General features: G+C 30.6%; 1 protein-coding gene across 2 annotated transcripts in view; it reads left to right on the top strand.

Moving 5' to 3' along the window:
- Positions 1–22,500, top strand: part of LOC145248209 (uncharacterized) — a 271,375-nt gene that overhangs the window by 13,306 nt on the left and 235,569 nt on the right. For both annotated transcript variants that reach the window (XM_080110074.1, XM_080110075.1), the window contains exon 2: positions 1–386. This exon is cut by the window's left edge and continues 205 nt beyond it. In XM_080110074.1, coding sequence (XP_079966200.1) covers positions 347–386 — 40 coding nt within the window. In that variant the 5' untranslated portion in view covers positions 1–346. The remainder of the gene's footprint in view (positions 387–22,500) is intronic.

The following is a 22,500-nucleotide window of genomic DNA, read 5'->3' as shown; positions in this document are numbered from 1 at the left end:
CGACTAAAAATACTACAAAATTCGATTTCTATGACTACAAAGACATTTTTTGTTTCTTGTTTGTTTTTCTCTCTGACCTGACCTTTCTGTGAGTGGAAAATATTTTTTTTTCTGTCATCTGTAAATTACACAAAAAAAAAAGGTGGGGGAAATTTTGCCTGTAATAAGAATTTAGGTCAAATGCAACACACAGAATTTATTTAACAAAATAATAATCGGAATATATCAGCAACAACAAAAAACGTGGTTTTAAAGAATTTTTTTTGAAGTAGATGAACGAAATTGGATGAAATCTATGAAAAACTAAAAAACTAAAGTTATAAACTCTGACACTGTTATTAATGCTATGAGCAAAATGGGCAAAGAAGCGAGCTTGGAAGGACTTAGTAAGTATTTTTTTTTTTTTTTTTTAGTATTGTTGTTGTTTTTTTATTTGTTTTTGTTGTGTTTTTTTGTTTGTTTGTTTTTACAGAAAAAAATTTAATGTCCATGAACAAATTCCAAAATATATTATTTTATGTAATGCTGGAATACAATCTTTTTAGACTCATTATTTATAATGTAATAATATATTATACGCTTTATAAAAAATTCTGTAATATTTGGTCCCTTTTCAAAAGGTTTTTATTTTATAAAAGTTTGACCCCCCCCCTCCGCTCCCCAATAAAAAAAAAAAAAGAGTGACTTATTTTTAACTTACTTATCGAATTGTCTACATGGCTTATACGGCATAATTACATTGACGCATACTGGTTCCCATCAAGTTACCGAAGTTAAGCAACGTTGAACCTGGTCACTACTTAAATGGGTGACCATTAGAGAATTCCAGATGCTGTATGTTCTTTCCGCTTATGCCAACAATGTTTCCAGTCAGTGTTGGGCCTCTCCTTGCTAATGGACCCAATTCAGGAGAGGTGGGGTTAGGGATTGCGCAACCTTTCCTCACAATTACACGCGCAGACCCTCACAGGGGGTATGCTTTGTCTTTTGAGACTGGAACAGAGGCATCGATTCGACATAGCTTAACGTTAAATGGTCTTAATTGATAATAATCTTCAAATTGACAATCTCCTGAAGATTGAGGGTTCAATCCTTACCGCAGGCGACTAATAACTAAGAATAAATATAAACTTCACACTTTCTACTTGCTAATGGCTGACGGAATGAGATCATTAGCAATCGATCTCCCTGGATTAAATAAAGAGTGCAGTTCGAAATTACAGCACTTGTACAAGAATTTGAACCAAACCAAACCAAACCGACTTTTACGGAACTAAACTTAAAACTTAGGTTTAAGAAACGGTAAAAAAAAAAAAAAAAAAATAAATAGTACAGCTCAAATGCTTTAGAAGTACCCAAATTTCATATAGGTTCCTAAGTTTCGAAAAGGCTTAACTAAATATGAGTAGGAGTTACATCGGCCAAAACGTTGCGACTATAACTACCAAGATAGTGATCCAATACTGAAACGATTTTTGCTTTATAAATTTAAAACGAGAAATTACAATATTACAAAAAAAAGTTTTCTTTTTAATTTTTGCAAAACAACAACAACAAAAAGCAACCTTTTCTGATAAAACTTGAATCTTGTCAAGTCGGCATTAAACGAGTATTTTCCTGCTACTCTTGAAAACAAAAATAGTACCAGTTATCTTTTTTTAAACGAAATATGGACATCACTAATAGAACGCGATACTGCAAAATACAAAATAAATAAATAAATAAAAAATAGAAGACAATTTCAATTATTTCAAGCATGTAGACAATAACATAAATATTTCTTTAAAATATTCGTCAATCATATAAGTAGGTTAGAGAAAATACGCGCACTCTTATCCGCGAGTGGTCTTTGAGGCTTTGAAACGTGGTGACACACTAGTTTATGTGTGTATGTTTCGTGACCGAACACATACACACACACACATTATCTGTTTTAGAGGTTTCTATTTCTAGTTACTTGTAAGTGGCTGACAGAAACATTCTCATGAAGGTGTAGCGACATATCAATGCTTATGTAAACACAAATCTTGCTCTACTTCGGTATTGAGCACTCTTGCATTAACCTCGTTAAAACTTCATTGGAAGCAGCCTCACCTCTGAAAATGATTAACCTGAAATTATATTACATATTATATGGGGACCTCTATAGGAAAAAAGGAAGAAATAAAATTAATTGTCAACGATTATATTTTACTTTTTTTGTTGTGGTTGATTGCGAGGGGTTGATATTTTCATTGATGAAGCCTTTTGGAAAATATTTTTGTATTTTGTTCATCAAGAAAATGTATCCTTTTTTTTGGGGGGGGGGGACAATGGGGAGAAATGATTATCGGCATTATAATGTTTTCTTAAAAATCGAATCAAATCTGAAACATTTTTGATATCGAAGACGATATATCAAGAGTTGTACTAGACTATGTTTTCTTAATTAATAAAAACCTTCGCCGGAGGTTTTATCCTCGACCCCCCAAATCAACAGAGGTTAGACCATTCCTGTAATGATCCGGTTCCTGTTGATTTTGTGGTGGGAATAAAGTTCTGTGGAGTTCTAGGAGGTTCACCCTCCCAGGCTTTGCCTTCTCTCTCTGTGAAGGGGTTGGGTTATTGCTAGTCTCCTGAGGCGCCCTCGCCGAGGAATGCCGACGGAGCTGCCCAGCCACCTTTTTTTTTTTGCAGGTCAGAGTGCCCTTCCTCTGGAGCGCTGATTTCTCAGTCTCAATTTCCGACCCTGGTGTCTAAGTTCTTGTAGTGAGAAAGAACTAAATACCGACTATGTATTAATAATTAAAAAAAAAAAATGGAGAAAAAAAAATCCCTTTGCAATCCAAACGAATACTTTCACATAAAACCACTGGACACGTGTATACACATGAGTGTGAGCGTCAGTAAATATCACTTAATATAAGCGTTGTTTATAGTTTTCGATTTTAATCGAACAAAAACTATACAATCGAGGAAGCAAAAGAAAAACAAACAAACAAAAAAAAAACTTGAACGGACGTTCAGATCTAAAAATATTCATATTCATATTTTATCAAGGAAAAGATTTTTTTTTTTTTTTTTTTTTTTTTTTTGAAAAAGGGTAGAGAACTGTCCGAAATATTAAAAACTGACATTTTTTTAATCTCCTTACCGGGGAATTAGACACAAAGTCAGGTGTGGTTTGGGGGAGCCCAGACACACTAACTTACAAAATATGCCTGGGCAACCCCGTCAACGTAGTGGCGCCTCAGGCGATTAGCAATAATAAAAAAAAAAAACTTAGAGAGAATATAAAGCTTGAGAGAGTTGGACCACCTAGGCCTGAACAATACGAAGTCACAATCGGGCTATTATAAAATTATAAAATGAGGGAAGATTTAAAGTTTTAAAACTCTCATCGACTGTAACCTATTTTTCATGATATTTGTCAAATTCAGTTATTTTCTTGAATTCTTTTTATTTTTTTTTTCAGTTAAGTTTATTTTATTATCAAAATGAAACAATTCCAAATGACAATTTTTAAAGCTTTTCTGTTATTGTTTTGTTTGCATTTTTTTTTTTTTTTTTTTAAATAATTCTCGTGGTACTTCAATGATTCAATCTGTACTTGGTAAGCAAGCGTGGGGGGGTGTAATATAAAAATATTCTAAGTTTCAATAAAGTTTTCTCAGTTGGCCATTTTTTGGAACTTGGAAAATTATTATATTACACAATATTTGCTCTGGAACCCAATAAAAGGGCATTCATTGAGCTTGGATTGTTTCAAACTTTTCAAAATGTATATAAAAATATTTTTTTCATTATAAAAACCTTATTTATGAGAAAGATTTTTTAAAATCAATTACGGTTGTTTAAACTGAGTACATTTCAAGTAAATGATTAACATTATTAACATATATATATATGTTAATAATGTTAATAATTGTATATATATATATATATATATATATATATATATATATATAATGTTAATCATTTACTTGAAATGTGTGTGTGTGTGTATATATATATATATATATATATATATATAATGTTAATCATTTACTTGAAATGTGTGTGTATATATATATATATATAATGTTAATCATTTACTTGAAATGTGTGTGTGTGTATATATATATATATATATATATATATAATGTTAATCATTTACTTGAAATGTGTGTGTGTATATATATATATATATATATATATATGTGCTATTATTTTTTTAAATTGAGCCGACTGTCAGTGCTTGCTTGTCAGTTCAGTTATTTATATATTTCTTCGTATAAAATAAGTAAACAGATGTTTTACAATGAAAAAATGTGTGTGTGTATGTGTGTGTGATATTATGTTGTAAAATCGCACTAGTCATATATGCACTTTAAAATGCTAAAAATGCGTACTTTTGCAATATAAACTCAGTATTAGACGAGAGAGAGAGAGAGACAGAGAGAGAGAGAAATGTGCGTGTGTGCGCGCACGCGCGTTGTTTCCATGTGATCGAATGTGGGTGTTTTTATTATTCCGAATGTCATTACACTGTCTGGCCAAAAAGACGGGTTTCTCTTCACATTTTTCCGAGCAAACAGTCACGCTGACATCTTCACAACTCTCGAATCAACGACGGAATTGTTACGCGGAGAAGGAAGGGGTAGCGGTGTGGGTGGGGCTAACGACGCCAATATTGTTTGCAAATTAATAATAAAATAGCATTTTTTAAATATTTTTTTTATATACAAGTAATTTTTTTTTCTTATGTTATAACTGTAATCTTTTCAGTGGATTCGATCGTTTCTGTTATTAAAGTCCATGGAAAAGAGGGTGGATTCGGGGGTTGTGGGTCTGTTTATGATTGCTAGGAGAAGATATAATATTTATTTCGTGATATTTTGAATTTATTGTACAATTATCACATAAGATTAACTAATCACATTTCCATGGTAACTGTTTTGCGCTGTTGTGATCATCAAATCCGGTTTGATCGTCGTGAAATTATGTTTTAGCCATACTTCTTGTTCGGATTAGGATCAAAGTGTATTACATGTTTTCTCATCGATTAGAAAAGTAGAAATCCTTCTTAACTGAGACAATTTTCCTTTTGTAAAAAACAAAAACTGCCCCTTTTCACGATAGCTGGATTTTACCCGCATTTAAAACCAACCCTCCCGTTATTTTTCATATATTTTTTATATTACAAGATCTATCTATCTATCTATCTATCTCTATATATATACACATTTAATCACATAAATTAATATACGAAAATATAATTTTATGCGTTAATTTTTAGTATTTACTTCAACAGTGCTCAATACATAGGTAGAGCTAGGTAGTAAGTTATAAAAATATATATGGCAATTAAGCTACACAGAATATTCCGCGTTCCATTTTCATTTTCGTGATAAATCGTCAGGCTTATTTATATATATATATATATATATATATATATATATATATATATTATATATATATATATATTATATAGTACCCGGTACATGAGTTACGTAATAATATATGCAAGAACATACTACGTTAGCTAGACGAAAACGTTCGTGTTTCATTCCTAGAGGAATTCGTCGACCTAAGAAAATTTTTACTCTGACGATGTTTTTCAGTGACGAAACACTAACGTTCCGATGTAGCTTACTTGTCATAGTATGCTTGTATACTGATATATATTTAAATTGTGTTTCTCGCATAAAAAATATACTTTTTTCACATTAAAAAAGTGTTCAATTTATAAGCGTTCATATGGTTTTTGATATTTAGTAGATCTATCCTTTTTCAATATATATATATATATATATATATATATATATATATATATATATATTATAATTATTATTTATCCACAGACAAATTTGTGTTGTTGGTGTGGTAAGACCAGCAAATGCCACAAACTCAATCATCGAGACGATAGTTGGCGCTACTAACCACTTAACTAGCATCTCGATGATAAACATATACACGCACATACATATATACATACATATACATACACACGTGTGTGTGTCATTTTATTTATATACACATATAATCTAATAAGGTGATAAATTGTGTTTTTATTTTCAGTATACCTACGAATGTGTCTGTTAGCGAGTATCAATGCCGTTATTGATGATATAAACACACACACACACACACACACACACACATATATATATATATAATGTTTGTGTGCGGACGATTGCGTGTATGTTATGTGTTTTCGTGTAGATTCGTATAAATCTTCGTTTGTTTGTTTAATATGTGTTTATAACGTGTACACGCGAATGTACGTACGTAAACGTGTTCGTATGAATGCCCATATGTGTGTTTATAATGCTCTATTAAGCGTGTATACGTGTGTGTGCGTGTGCGCACACGCGCACTGTTCTCGCCACATCTAATGTGGGCCAGCGCTGGCTGCGTTGAAATGAATTGCGTAAGTCGTTTCATTCCTTCCGCATCGGCGCGGGTCAATTCTTCCGTGCGCCGCCTCCACCAACCGAAAGAATGTCTTAAAAATAATTTGTGACCCTATTTTTAGCCATAATTTCAAGGTTAGCACACACACGCGCACATAAATACACACTCGTGTACATACACACATTTCATTTTTAATTGTTTTTTCTTTTTCATTTTTTTTTTCTTTTATTTTATTATTCAAAAAATCATTGCAGGAACAAATATCTAGGTTAATAATTCTATGTGGACGACTTTATTTTTATTTTATGAAATTTCGTTTTAAAATATGTTGGCATAGATACATTTCTTTTTTTTTTAATAAAGATGTTTGTCTTTTGCATATTTTTATTAAAATTCATTTGCTCGTCGTTTACGAAGATATATATATATATATATATATATATATATATATATATATATATATATATATATATATATATAAATGCGGCATGTTGTTGGTGTCGGTCACGTGACTATTTCTATGAAGGAAACATTCTTGTTCCTCTTTTTATTTGTTTTTTTTTTCTCCTTCGGTTTTTTTTTTTTTCATTTTGTTTATTTTTCCTTTTTCTTTTCGTCTTTTCTCTTTTTCTTCTTTTTCTCATTCTTCGTTTTTTTTTTCATATATTGCGTTTTTCTTTCCTGCCCTTCTTATTTTGCTTATCTTTCTTCTACTCCTTCTTATTACTACTACTACTACTACTACTACTTATCTTTACTCTTCTCTTTCTCCTTTTTCTTCTTATTCTTTTTCTGTTCCTTTTCCTTCTCTTCCTTCTCCTCCTTCTTTCCACTTTTCTTCTTCCTCTAATTATTATTATTATTATTATTATTATTATTATTATTATTATTATTATTATTATATCCTCAATTAATTAAACCCTAATTTTTATGGAAAATTCCTGTCCTCAGATTATTCCGAAGTTGCGCAACACTAGCGGCCTTTTCCTTTTTCCCCCTTTCTTTCTTTCTTTCTTTCTTTCGTTCTTTCGTTTTTCATACCAATTCTCTTCCAATCATTTATTCAAATGCTATCCTCGTTCTTTAGATATGAAACTGTAGAGATTAAAAAAACAAAAAACAAAACGTAAAACGGCGAAAAAAAGAAAAGAAAAAAGAAAAACTAGCGATTCTAATGCCAAGAGAATGCGATGCGTCTTTCGAGATTATTTCGATTCGAAGTCGTTTGGTGCCGTTTCCATTCAGCTTCGGTTTTGCCGTCTGTCAAAGTACGCCTCTCGTCTGACACGGACTTTTCGGTACATTATTACATAATGTAGCGTCCTCTTGCAGCTTGCTGCTATCACACACACACACACACACACGCACACGCACACGCACACATAGATATAGATACTAGCTATACCTACACGGCATTGACCGGGAGTCTTTATTTTTAATTTTATTTTTTCAATGGCATTTTCTTTTTTTGTTTTCTTGGATGAAATTATTTCGCTTTTTTTAAATATAACTTTTAGGTTGAATTATTACGATCTGATTCTCGGTCATTAAATTATCAATCGAAACAAATTGCTATAAAACTAAAACGAATGTTTCATCAGCTACTCTTTTTGTTTTTCTTTGTTTTTTTGGGGGGGGTAATTTTTTTTTTTTTTTCTATTCATAAAAAGGCTGGATGCAAATTACTTCGAAAACTTCCCATCTTTTTAAATTAATTTGCTAAGAATTTTATTTTAAAAGAACAAATTACTATCTATTCGACAGATTCGGTGGCTTCCAATGTTGCTTTCGTATATTAAGGTGAGGTGTGTCAATCCTTGACTTGTTTTGGAAGAAACGGAAATGCATTGCGGTGGATCTAATTTCGAAATTAAATTATTGTATTAAAATAAGACTTTTTTTTTTTAATTTTCGTACTATTTTATGCTGCTGTGGTTTTTATTTAAATAAATATTCGTTCGACACTAACTTAATAATAATGATAATAATAATAATAATAATAATTATTATTATTATTATTATTATTATTATTATTATTATTATTATTATTATTATTAATGTCTGGCAGAAGTAAGACACAAGTAGTCACACAATTTTATTAATATAGAGAAATTATCTTATTTTGCAGCTGAATATCTGGGAAGTTAAATAGAGAATAAGTCGTTCAATATTTATTATGTCACTGCGTTCCTCCACAATATCGGTGCCGACAGCTAAGTTATATATATATATATATATATATATATATGATTTATTATTGTTATTAATATGTATTTCAAAGCATAGTGAGGAGCGCTTTTTGTGTGTACAAACGCCTCAGTCGTGATTCGACTCGATTCCGATTTCGAGGAATTATATCCGTAGTTTTATTTGCTGTTCTATATTTATAATGAGTGTGCGCTCGCTCGTCGTCGCCATTTACGTAATTTCTCGAGTAAATTTCACTACCGAATGGCATTGCAGCTTCCTCGGTTCATTACGTGCAGTCTGTGTCTGTGTGTGCGATCGCGCACCTATTTCCCCTCTCTCTTTCTCTATCTTTTTTGCAAGACAAAGCGAGAGAGGGGGCGACACGTGTAGTTTTTACAATCTATCATTTATTTTTATTTTTATCATTTAAAAGAAAAATACTTCCGTTTCATTGCCGAAACTTCGAAAATTACATATAGGTGTCTTTCTAATTCATTGCCGATGAAGTAGCGATTAAATAATATTCCTTTATCAAACATAGAAACCATTTTTGTTAGGTTTCTTTATCGTCAGAACTGGAACCTACCAGATTAGAATTGAAGGTTCATATATTTTTTTGTAATTTTGTTTTATTATTTATTTTATTTTATTTTTTAGTTATCTCTTTTCTCTTCTCACAGCTGTTTCGCCGTATCACAACACTTTTTGCGGCTAGACGCGGAAGATATATTTTATACTTATATAATGCCTTGCTCATGCATTGAGCACTTCAGTAGTAAATAATCAAACGAATATGCATAAAATATATTATGCAGTTGTATGTAAATCACTAGGGTCGCGGTTCCGAATCTCCTTAGATTCAGCCACGCTGATAAGTCGTAAAAACAAAGAACTACAAACCAAAAAAAAGTTTCGTATTTGTTTATTAAAAAACGAATGATTAAAGTAAAATATTTGTTGCGTAACTTTCTATAGATCCAGTTGGGCTTATTCATTCATTTATTTATTCATTTCTTCATTCATTTATTCATTCATTCATTTATTTATTCATTTATTTATTTATTTATTTATTCATTCATTTATTTATTTACTTATTCATTCATTTATTTATTTATTTATTCATTCATTCATTTATTTATTCATTTATTCAATCATTTATTTATTTATTCATTCATTTATTTATTCATTTATTTATTCATTTATTTATTTATTTATTCATTCATTTATTTATTCATTCATTTATTTATTCATTTATTTATTCATTCATTCATTTATTCATTCATTTATTCATTCATTTATTCATTTATTCATTTATTTATTCATTTATTCATTCATGCATTTATTCATTTATTTATTTATTCATTCATTTATTTATTCATTTATTTATTCATTCATTTATTCATTTATTTATTTATTTATTTATTTATTCATTTATTTATTCATTTATTTATTTATTCATTCATTCATTTATTTATTCATTCATTTATTTATTCATTTATTCAATCATTCATTCATTTATTTATTCATTCATTTATTCAATCATTCATTTATTTATTTATTCATTCATTTATTTATTCATTCATTTATTTATTCATTCATTCATTTATTCATTCATTTATTCATTTATTTATTTATTCATTCATTTATTTATTATTCATTTATTTTTTCATTCATTTATTTATTCATTTATTTGTTCATTTATTTCTTTATTCATTTATTTCTTTATTCATTCATTTATTCATTCATTCATTTCTTATTCATTTATTTATTCATTCGTTTATTATTCATTTATTTATTCATTCGTTTATTATTCATTTATTTATTCATTCATTTATTTATTCATTTATCTATTCATTTCTTTGTTCATTCATTTATTCATTTATTTCTTTATTCATTCATTCATTCATTTATTTATTTATTCATTCATTCGTCTATTTATTCCATCATTTATTCCTTCATTTATTCATTCATTTTTTATTCATTAATTTATTATTTATTCATTAACTTATTCATTTATTCATTCATTTATTCTTTTATTTATTCATTTATTAATTTATTTATTTATTCAGTCATATTTAATGACTGAGGAAGAATTAATTTAATCTTTGGCTCAGGCTTTAATTTTGAAACGACCTTAATATATTCGTGAGAAATCAATTTTTTAAAAATTATTTATTTATTTTTACTTACGTTCACCCCAAACAAGGCATATCCCCACTTAGACGTAAGTGGCTACTATTTGGGACAATGTCTAAGAACGATTAACAAGATGTTGGTGTAATTTACGTTTTAACTTCTGCATATCAGTACAGTTAAGAAGCAAGTAGCGGGGAAGGAATTCCAAAGTCGTGCTGTTCGAGGGAAGAAACTATTAGAGTAGAAAGCTTTCTGGGATTTAGGGACCTCAATAGTGAAGGGGTTTGATTTTGTTGCTAAGCAGGTTTTTCGAGGATATGTGGGTCGAGGGGGCACAAGTGCAACGAGTTCATCAGAGGATATTCCATTAAAATATTTGCAACCGACACGGATATGCAAGATTGCAGCGATGGGACAGCAGTTGGATCTTTGATTAAGCAAGATTCTTTGAGTTTCCATTTTTCTTTCTAAAAGATCCTTTCAGTCTTGAATTTTAGAAATTTTCAAGAATGAAAATCATCTGATAAGATTTGGATCGAACTTAGAATAAGGATTCTAGACATAAGTTTGGTACATTTTTCAGATTAGGTCCACCTTCACAATGTTCTTCTAAATGACAACTTTTATAGGTTTTCAACTATGCTGAATACGGAAATCGCATTGAAATGTTGCAGAAATAAGTGGTTATCGAGATATAAAAAGTTGTATTATGCATTGTATTCTTTGGCAGCCATATTTTTACGCGCGTGCGCGCACCATAAACAAATCTACGCGCGTAACAAAGATGGCCTCCAAAGAATACAATGCATAATACAACTTTTTATATCTCGATAACTAATTATTTCTGCAAAATTTCAATGCGATTTCCGTATTCAGCATAGTTGAAAACCGTTAAAAGTCGTAATTTAAAAGAAAATTGTGGAGGTGGACCTAATCTGAAAAATACCATAAGTTTTAGTAAAATCATATTTTGTTTGTAATCTTTCGTAAAGCGATGCAAAATCTTTCGTAAAGCGATGCAAAACTTTTTTTTTTTTTCTCGTGGAATTCATTTTGCCCGTCCCATTCGTTTCTGAATTTTGTTAAAATAGATTATATGAAAATAAATCTGAACCATCTGCTCCCCATCCCACCGCCTCCCCCTTCTCTCTCTCTCTCTCTCTCTCTCTCTCTCTCTCTCTCTCTCTCTCTCTCTCTCTCTTTTTCTGTGGACAATGCGAGTGCGCGTTGCGTCGAAAATATCGATTTCTTCTTCCCCCGCTCGTTTGGAGCCGAGAAAACACGTGTTGCTAAAAGTTTTGGTTTTTGTGGTAATGGATCCGCCGCGTTTCTTCTCTTCTTTCTATCTAATAGAAGATCAAAATATTATGTATGCTTATTCAGAATTGCACTTATTTAAAAGAAGAAAAAAAGTACAGGAAAAAAATTATTATGATGTACTTATGATCTACTCGTTACGGAACGGAGATATCATATTCCAAAAATCATATAAATTGATCACGTAGATGTATTTTTAAATCAAGAAAATCAAAATTTACGATTTTTAGCGATTTTACAACTAAACTGTATAGAACATGAGGCTGATTTGGACCTCGCTACTTCAAATTGAGTTGTTTCCACCTTATTTGTTTTATTGCATTTCTATCATGGCCGACGAAAACACTAAGACTCGCTTCGTCGTAGAACTTGATTTTCTTGAATAAAAAAACTACTTGATCAAATCACGTGATTTATTATTATTATTATTATTATTATTATTATTATTATTATTATTATTATTATTATTATTATTATTAATTATTATTAATTATTATTATTATTTCATCTCCGTTCTGTGATAGATACGTGCATCATTCAGACTTGCCTGTATTTTCTTTACTGTTAATTGCAGCTATATATATATATATATATATATATATATAAACTCTGTGGACCTTGTTGCTTGCATCTTGTCTTTGACGATCGAGCCAATTCGATCTTTTAGAAAAGGGATGATAGGTGATATATGAACAAAAATACAAAAGATGGTTGACGTTATGAGAATTAAAAGGGAAACCTAAAATAGATAAATGGTCATCAACGTTTCATCCCTATTTCAGGGGACATCATCAGGATTGAGTTTAAAAATGCTGAGGAAACAGCATTTTTAAATTCAATCCTGATATCCCCTGAAATAGGGACGAAACGTTGATGACCATTTATCTATTTTAGAGGTTCTTTCTCATTCTCATATATATATATATATATATATATGGGGATAGCGCAAAGGCTAAGGAATGATGGTGTGGAGTTGTATATTTTGGTTACGATTCTAGCTGATGGCACCTAAGTCATATATATATATATATGTGTGTGTGTTAGTTTGGATCTCACTACTATATATTAAGTTCAATATAATGATCAATAGAGAATTGTCTCCATTATAATAAATACATAATTTGCATGAATTAAAATATCATATTTAACCGGGCAACACTAGGCGGCCTGCTAGTATATATATAATCTAATTAATGCAACGAAAATGCCTATTATATAGTTTCTATGGCAAAATGACCACTGTTTTGTTATACGATCGTTTATATTATTTCAAGCTGTTCTAATTTTCGACAATGACTTAGCACTTTTTTTAGTCTCTTTTCATTGCAATTGATTGTCACAGCAATCAATTGTTTTGATCACAATAAACAATTAAAATATTTATATCCACACACACACCAACACACACACACACCAACACACACACACATATATATATATATATATATATATATATATATATATATATATATATATATATATATATATGCAAGTAGATACATATTTATTTACATCTTCTGCAGGAAGTTAGAAACAAGGTCAGGTGGGATTTTGAAAAGCCAACACAAACGGTGCTCAGGCCTGCAAAAGATGCCTGAGTTATATTCCCCGATATGAGCGCCTCAAGTTGTTAGCAATAAACTAACTACTTGTTAGAGAGAAGGTAAAGCCTGGGACAGTGGACCTTTTATGGCAAAATAGAAGCAAATCTCAACCTGACAATAACAGCGCCACTGTCTTACTGATTGTTGAGAATATATCTCTGGTCAACACGTGTGTGTGTGTGTGTATTAGTGATCGGACGATTCCAATATTTTTCCAGATTCCATACTAAATTCCCGATTCCAATTCTGAATTGGGACGCTGAAAACGTACACAGTAAAACAATACCTTTTATTGTCACGTTGATTATTTAGTATAATATATCGTATATATGAAACTGGTCGATGATTATACATATTATTTGTAATCACGTTTTGCATATGCTTCCCATATCTTGAAGTCTTTTATTCAATAAATTTAAGATATTCACTTTTGTAAGGACGTCTGTTTGTTCGAAGGAAACCGGTCCAGCGATTTGTGTTTATTTGTTTACGCTGTTTTGAGTTTATGTTTATGTACGCATGCGCAACCGGAAGTCATAAACTGGATGTTGGGTTATAACACCTGTTACAAGGTCATTTGAGTTTTATAATTATATATATATATATATATATATATATATATATATATGAGGGGCTTTCTAAAAATAATGCATCCTATTATTTTGACTAAAAAAAATTTAAGAACTGTGAAAACAGGAGTGGTACCATTAAAACAATTCCCAGAATTTATTTTTTTCTATATCGTCACCAGCATTCTCAATGAAGTTTTGCCAACGATGATGGGGTGGAATCCAGAGCATGCTTTGTCACTCATATCTTTGTTGTCATTCTGAAATCGACTGCATTAGCTTCGTAAATGTTTAACAGGCACCGGTGAATATTGATCAGGTCAATTTTTTTCTGCGTGGAGAAACTCAGTGACGTATTTCTGCTTCTTGCGCACATCCATAACAGGGGTTACTTTCTCAGATTCGCAAACCATCAATGTCTGCAACAGCAAGATTAAAATTAATTCATATGTTCAGTCCTCATAATAATGCAATTTGCAACCTCTTCTGATTTATTCTGGCAGAATAAAAAGTAGGAAACATTACTTTTGGAAAGTTTGTCATATAAAAATATGCAATCATGAAGATGAAGTATCCACAAACTGTAGACACAAATTTAATTTCTCTTTGTGGTAACTCATAAAACAACAATCGATAATTCATATTACTTGGAATCTACAAACTACTGTTCTCATCTTGAGTGTTATTTTCACAACATTTTGGTTGATATAACCTCCAACCTTCTTCGGGTGTATCTTGTCAAACTTATGAATGTTTCTGTTGAACTCAGGAATTTGGACAGAATTTCAAACAAAACTTTTTTTATTTACTTCACGGGGTAGCATGCTCTTGTTCCATCAGCTTTGACTGGATAGAGGCTCTAAGTAATTCACAATTGTATTTTTCGGTCGACAACACTGAGAATTGAATCTTCAACCTTCAGGAGAATATCACTTTTACAGTTCATTTTTTTCAAGTACTCTAACCACAGTATTTTGACAAGATACACCTAAAGAAGTTTGAAGGTTACATCGACCGAACCGTTGTGAAAATCACACTCAGAAGGAGAACGGTAGTTTCATCATCATTAACATCAGGATGGGCTACTTGCCTGGACCAATGTGACTCTTCCTCTCCAGAGTTTTCTGTCTTTCATCAGCTGCCTCAGATCTTCAGATTCACAGTTCGTGTTGTGTGCTATTTGCTGGATGTACGTGGATCTAGGTCGTCCTTTGCTTGCGCGTCCATATCGTGGAGTTCATAGCAATACATCACCCACCAATTCATACTTGCTCCTCAGACAGTGACCGGCAAATCGTAGGCGTCTTTCCCTGATGGTATTAGATATGGCAGGTAGGTTGCCATAAAGTTGCTGCTTCGTGAGATGATTTTACCAAGATATATTTAATACTGCTCGTAGCATACAGGTGTGTGTGCCGTCTAGTTTTCTTTCCAATCTTTTGGTGAGTGTACAGGCTGTAGCACTGTAAACAAGGATAGACTCTACCACTGCCCTGAAGAACTACCTTTTGAGTTTCAGTTTGACTTTCAATGTTGGAGAGATCAGAGCTCTGGTTGGAACAACACTGAAAGAAGTCGCTGACTTTCTCAGCAGCAACATAGTTTCCACAGAGAGATGCATCAAAATTTGCATCTCAAAAGCATGGGTCGCATTGGATGTGCTGTGTTCAGTATGGACTTCAAGGCTAACTGACAGTAGTCTAATGAATAAGCCAAATAATACAAATAACCAATCGTCATCTTTCTATCGATCCGGTAGATATCTCACTGCTGATGCTATTCTCTACCTATATAAGAGCCAGGTACGTCCAAGGATGGAATACTGTTGCCACATATGGGCAGGAGCTGCTAGAAAAGACTTGTCCTGCCTTGATAGAGTTCAAAATAGACTTCGTAGCCTCGTAGGAGATGTCCTTTTCTCCTCCTTGCAACCTCTATCTCACAGAAGAGATGTTGCGAGTTTGTCTCTGATGTATCGTTATTTTCATGGAAAGTGTTCAACTGAGCTTCAATCTATGGTCCCCCCTCGCCAAACTTTCACAAGAAACACTCGTCTAGCTGTAAACACTATCAATAATTTCCCCCACTCTTTATCTGTGCCTAAACCTAAACGTAGATTCCATGAACAAAGCTTCTTTCTTAGAACTGCACGCCTGTGGAATTGTCTTCCGTTTTCCTGCTTTCCGACTGACTACAATATGGTTGTGTTCAAGTCTAAAGTAAATAAGTTCTTGATGAGCCGTTCCATATAAGTTATTAAATTTACCAAATTTTCATTACTAATGATTACTATATTGACCAATTTCTACTGTACACTCTTTAACCCTTATCCTTGAGTGGCCTCTGGGCCTTGATAATGTGGTGACGCCTTTGTAAAAAAAAAAAAATAAATAAATAAACTATTCAAAACCAAAAAGCCAATATATTGTTAGCTATATAAATCTTAAATCTCATATAAAAAAAAAGTATACCATTAGTCTCAACTGTGGCCTGGCACTGTTGTATTTCCAAAATAAATCACAGCTGAAACATGTACGTACATATTTAGCCGATAATGTTTGTATGATTAAAGAAAATGATACAAAAATACAGCTCTACTTGTTATTGAGTACTATTTTATAAACACTGGAATTTTATTGGATTAAGATCTAGGAAACCACATCAATACATTATATATATATATATATATATATATATATATATATATATATATATATATACCTCCTACACGTAAACTGAAAGTGTTTGCTATAAATATTTAGGTAACAGGCACTTACTCTCAGCTAAAAGTGCAAAGAAGATTCTTGTCTGCTGCACAAAAACCTGAACTATATCTGTGGCATCAATTGCCCCCACCCCACCTGGACTTGTTATTTTTAAGAAAGAATTTAAACTATTTGCAGCAACAATTTAAATCCCGGGTGACAACAGATGACCTTGACGCATTTTCTTCAGAAGTACCTTCTTCAATTTTCTAAGTTAGGATTTTATTGACGCACACACACACACACACACACACACACACACACACACACACACACACACACATGCTAAATTTGATGGTTGAATATGGTTAAATTGGTGCTTGCATTAAATACTAATCCGTATTAATCCATAACTGTTCATCGAATGGTTACCATAATACTTAGTTCGCAGCACTTTATCATAACCAGGGTTAGGACAACAGCATATTCTTTTCATTGTTTTAACTCTCGAGTGTGTATCCGTTGATATCTTATATGCTTTTATATAGAGTGATGTGGTTCTTGGTTGATTAACTGTGTCTAACTGTGTGAGATATATACTCGGGAGTCAAAACAATGAAAATAATGTTCTCTTGTCATAGCCCTAATCATAACCAAAGTTCATACAAAATTTCAGCTAAATCGGTTCTGTACTTTCCGAGAAAAAGTGAAACAGACAGACTAAGGGAAATATAATATAGATTTTTTTTAGCCTGTTAAACACGGACAATAATAATAGTCTGTTGACTTAAAATGAGTGCTTTATGCCCAACTTGTAGAGTAAATGTGGTATTGCGGTGATTAATTGCTAACTGTGTGTCGAAAGGATACCATAATACTTTGTTCACGGCACCTTCTAATGAAGGTCCGTAAAAAATTGCAACCAAATCAGTTCAGTAGTTTCAGAGAAAAAGTGGAACGGACAGACAAATCAAAATATAACATGGAAAATTTGATTTAATTAATACTTTACTAGCAGAACCCGTGAAAATTCCATGGTAGTTTAAAATTTTTAAAACACATGATAAATAAACTGAATAAAAATAAAATAAAACAAATAACAACAAATTTAAAACAATTTTTTTTAGTAAATTCTTTTTTGGTCTTTTAAAGCTAAAAAGAATTGATTTAAAAAATTTGATTTTTTTTCAATGAAAAGTCAACACACAATACATTGTTTTGTTTTGTTGATTATTTTTTTAAATTTTATAAAGAATCTATAATTAAAAAAAAAGCTGACAGTCTTCTTTCAAAATTTTTCGACATTTTTTAATCCCTATATATATAAAATGAACTCATTTTCCCCCCTCTGATTTTGAGCTTAATAGGATTAAAACATGTAAGCTAAATAATAATTTAATCTAAATGTTTCGGGGGGGGGGGGCTAACTACTAGAATTAACTAGTTTCCTTATTCCAATGTGCAGTTTTTACATTTTTAAAATATTTTTTATCGTATTAGTGCTACCATACTTTATCCCTATATATATAAAATGAACTCATTTTTCCCCTCTGATTTTGACCTTAATAGGATTAAAAATCAAGACATTTCATGCAAATATAATATGCACAAACTGCAGCACAATATCTGAGGTGTGTTATAGGCATATTACCTCTCCATTTCCTCGATAATCGTAGATTCCTATATTTTTTTTGCTGAGAGTTCACGACCAAATTCGGTTACAATCGATGGTGATTTTCATTTCCACGATCAAAAAAAATAATTGAGTACTTGCGGCGCTCACTAGCATAAAAAATGTAAACAAAAGAATAATTTAATCCCTTCCACTTCTGGTAGCAGGTTCAGTAGAACAATAGATGCCAATCAGTGGAGCCCAGTTTTACAAATTTTACTATGTCCGACCACACTGATGAGTTATATAATGACGAAACATCTCTTCGTTGATATCTAATATATATGTGTGTGTGTGTGCGTGTATGTAGGTATTGCATACATTTTGTTTTAACATAAGCAATAATATATCGCTACACAGTCATGAACATGTTTCGGTCAGATTATATATATATATATATATATATATATATATATATATATATATATATATAATCTGAGGTTATTGTAACCAGAGACCTCTTAGGTGATACAGCTTATACGAAAGCAAAGTTTGTGTAATAACGTATTATTGCTTATGTAAAAACAAATGAATATTATACCTTGCTCTACTTCGGTACTGAGCATCCTTGTATTAACCTCGTTAAACTTCATGAGTTACTTAACCTCGGGAAAACAATAACCTCAGATTTTATATATATATATATATATATATATATATAAGTCTAAAGAAGCTTTGAATAAAAATGCAAAAATAAAAATAAAGAATGCAGTTTAAATTCCCGGATGGAAAAAATATATTAACTTTAACCTATCGCAGACTACATAACCCGACTTTTAAAATGTTTATAATGACCAGAGAGAGTTCATTTATATAGGGATGAAAAAAAAAAGCCTTTACTAAAATTGTTAAATAGAAATAGACTTAGCATTTGCATAAGCCGATATCGCAAGAGTCTTCAATTTATATATATATATATATACATATATATATATATATATATATTACTTGTTTATTGTTATATAAACATGCTCACATCCTGTTGCTACAAATTGCCACTTGTTTCAATCAAACAACAGATATCATCAGGCAGCGACTTGACTATTCAAAAGTTCAATGAATAAAGAAAAGATTATTCATTGAACTTTTGAATAGTCAAGTCGCTGACTGATGATATCTGTTGTTTGATTGAAACAAGTGGCTATTTGTAGCAGCATGATGTGAGCATGTTTATATAACAATAAACAAGTATTATCAGCTCTTTTTATTGAGCACTATCTAACAACCTCGTTGAATTCATTAGTCCATTACTTTTGAATAAAAAAACCCGAGTATATATATATATATATATATATATTAAATATATATATGATTACTTCATTTAATCACATAAATTAATATACAAAGATATAATTTTATGCGTAAATTTTTCAGTATTTACTTCAATAGTGCTCGATACAGAGATAGAGCTAGGTAATAAGTTATAAAAATATATATGGTAATTAAGCTGCACATAATATTCTGGGTTTCATTCTCATAAGCCGTCATATATATTTTCATAGCTTATGTATATATATATATATATATATATATATATATATATATATATATATATATATATATATATAATTCTGTGGTTGTTTATCGTTTTTATAAAATTTTTATAAAATCTCAATAGAGAAGGAGCATATAAAAACGATAAACAACCACAGAATTATATATATATATATATATATATATATATATATATATATATATATATATATATATATATATATATATAATTCTGTGGTTGTTTATCGTTTTTATATGCTCCTTCTCTATTGAGATTTTATAAAAATTTTATAAAAACGATAAACAACCACAGAATTCGCGCATAAGCCTGAGGAGTCCTAGAGTGGATGAAACGCGGAATATTCAGTGTAGCTTAATCACCATATATATTTTATAAATTACTAACTAGTTCTACCTACGTATTGAGCACTTTTGAAGTAAAAACTTAAAGTTTACGCATAAATCTATACTTTCGTATATTAATTTTATGTGAGTAAATTAACTAGTTATATATAATCATTGTATATATATATATATATATATATATATATATATATATATATAATGATTGTATATATATTTATGAATTATATGTGATCATTGTGAATATATATCCATATGTATATATAATTGTGTATATATATAATTATTGCGTATATATATGTATGTATATGTATATATAATCAATGTGTAAATATATATATGTGTGTGTGTGTGTGTGTGTGCGTGCGTGTATAAAAGCTACTTATCTAATTCCAATGCTAGTCACATAAAAACATAAAAGCCGTATGTAGATAAGACAATTCTTTGTTAAGAAGTAACGTAGACGTTCGGCCATCGACAAAAATAGCGACTATTTTAAGAAGCAATTCTGGTATAAATAGCTTGTGTCCGTTGATGTCGCTTTATATAATTGAGTTGTTACGTCAAGGATGTATTGCAACCAGGATATTGGCTTTTACAAATAGAAAAACGAAAATTATACCCCCTCTCTCTCTCTCTCTCTCTCTCTCTCTCTCTCTCTCTCTCATATATATATATATATATATATATATATATATATATATATATATATAATTGTTAGTGAACATAAAACATGTTTCTAAATATATATATCTCTATATAAAAGTGACCTTGTCTGTCTATGTGAGGAACGGCCTCTTCCAAACTTTTTATCAATATTTCGTGTACAGACTTGGAATTTGATATATAGTGGATTTGGTTCCGTGGAACAAATTCAGTTTAGTATTTAGTTGGTAAAAATAGTTGCTAAGGGATCAAAATTGAAAACAGTTGGAACTTAAAAACGCAAGTCAATTTCAAGTACTTCTGTACGCATGCGCAAATATACATTTCTATTTTTAATAAGCTTTCTTTTTGTTTTTTGTTTTTCTATGCATATTGTCAGACAGATTGGAGATGTTTTGTTTTCCATTCTATCTGATGAAACCGAAGGCATTTTTTTTTTTTACTTTTGAAATCACTACTATATAATAATCAATAAAGCATTGGCTATTTAATAATAAATATGAAATTGTATTAAAATATATATTTTATGCATATTTTACAATCGGGCAACGCCAGGCGGCCTGCTAGTATGTATATAATATAGGATTAATATTTTCCAGATGTAAAGCAACCAAGGAAGTTTTAAGGACGTTAATACAAGAGTGCTAAATACTGAAAAAGTATATATATATATATATATATATATATATATATATATATATATATATGTATATATATATAATTTATTTTTTTGTGTGTATTGATATTCATATTAAAAACCCTTTTTTCCATTTATCTAAAATGGAAATACAACTTTGTTATATATGGGTTGTGGAATTGTATTCATCTGCAAAAGTTCTAGCAAATTGGCATATTCTTTTAAACGTTCATTTTAATTAATTCCCTATTAGTTTTTTCGGTTTTCTTATGGGGTGATCATCTTTAGTCAACTATTACGTGTAATTATATTCATGCAGATGTTCTACATGATTTATACTTGCATAATATTTGCGTTAAAAGTTTATAGTACATACAAACCTCTTTCTAGATATATTTATGTATGCATATATATATATATATTTGTTTAAAAATTTTGCCTACCAAACCTCTCTATCAGTTTTTGGTCTACAGACATGAAACTTAATATATAGGGTATTCGAACCCATGTGAAACTTTATATTTGGGTTTTAGCCGGGGAAAATCTGTGCAAAAGTGTGAAAATTAATGAAATGGAATTTGTCAGGTGAAGGTCGAACGACGGCATTAACAATATGCATGCGTAACTTAATAGCTATTGGTTCATGTTTTAATTTTTAGTCTTGCAGCAAACATATCTTCATAGCTCAGGCATTAACGTTGAAGAAAAAAGTTAATCGTCAGCTTAACGTTTTGGTTTCGATTCTCGGTGGTGGCGCATAAATCATTTTTTT

The sequence above is a fragment of the Euprymna scolopes genome, chromosome 26 (assembly GCF_053919585.1).
Source record: "Euprymna scolopes isolate OS-2025 chromosome 26, ASM5391958v1, whole genome shotgun sequence".
NCBI lineage: Eukaryota > Metazoa > Mollusca > Cephalopoda > Sepiida > Sepiolidae > Euprymna > Euprymna scolopes.
The sequence above is the reverse complement of the archived record's forward strand: the minus strand, read 5'-3'. Positions and strand labels throughout refer to the sequence as shown.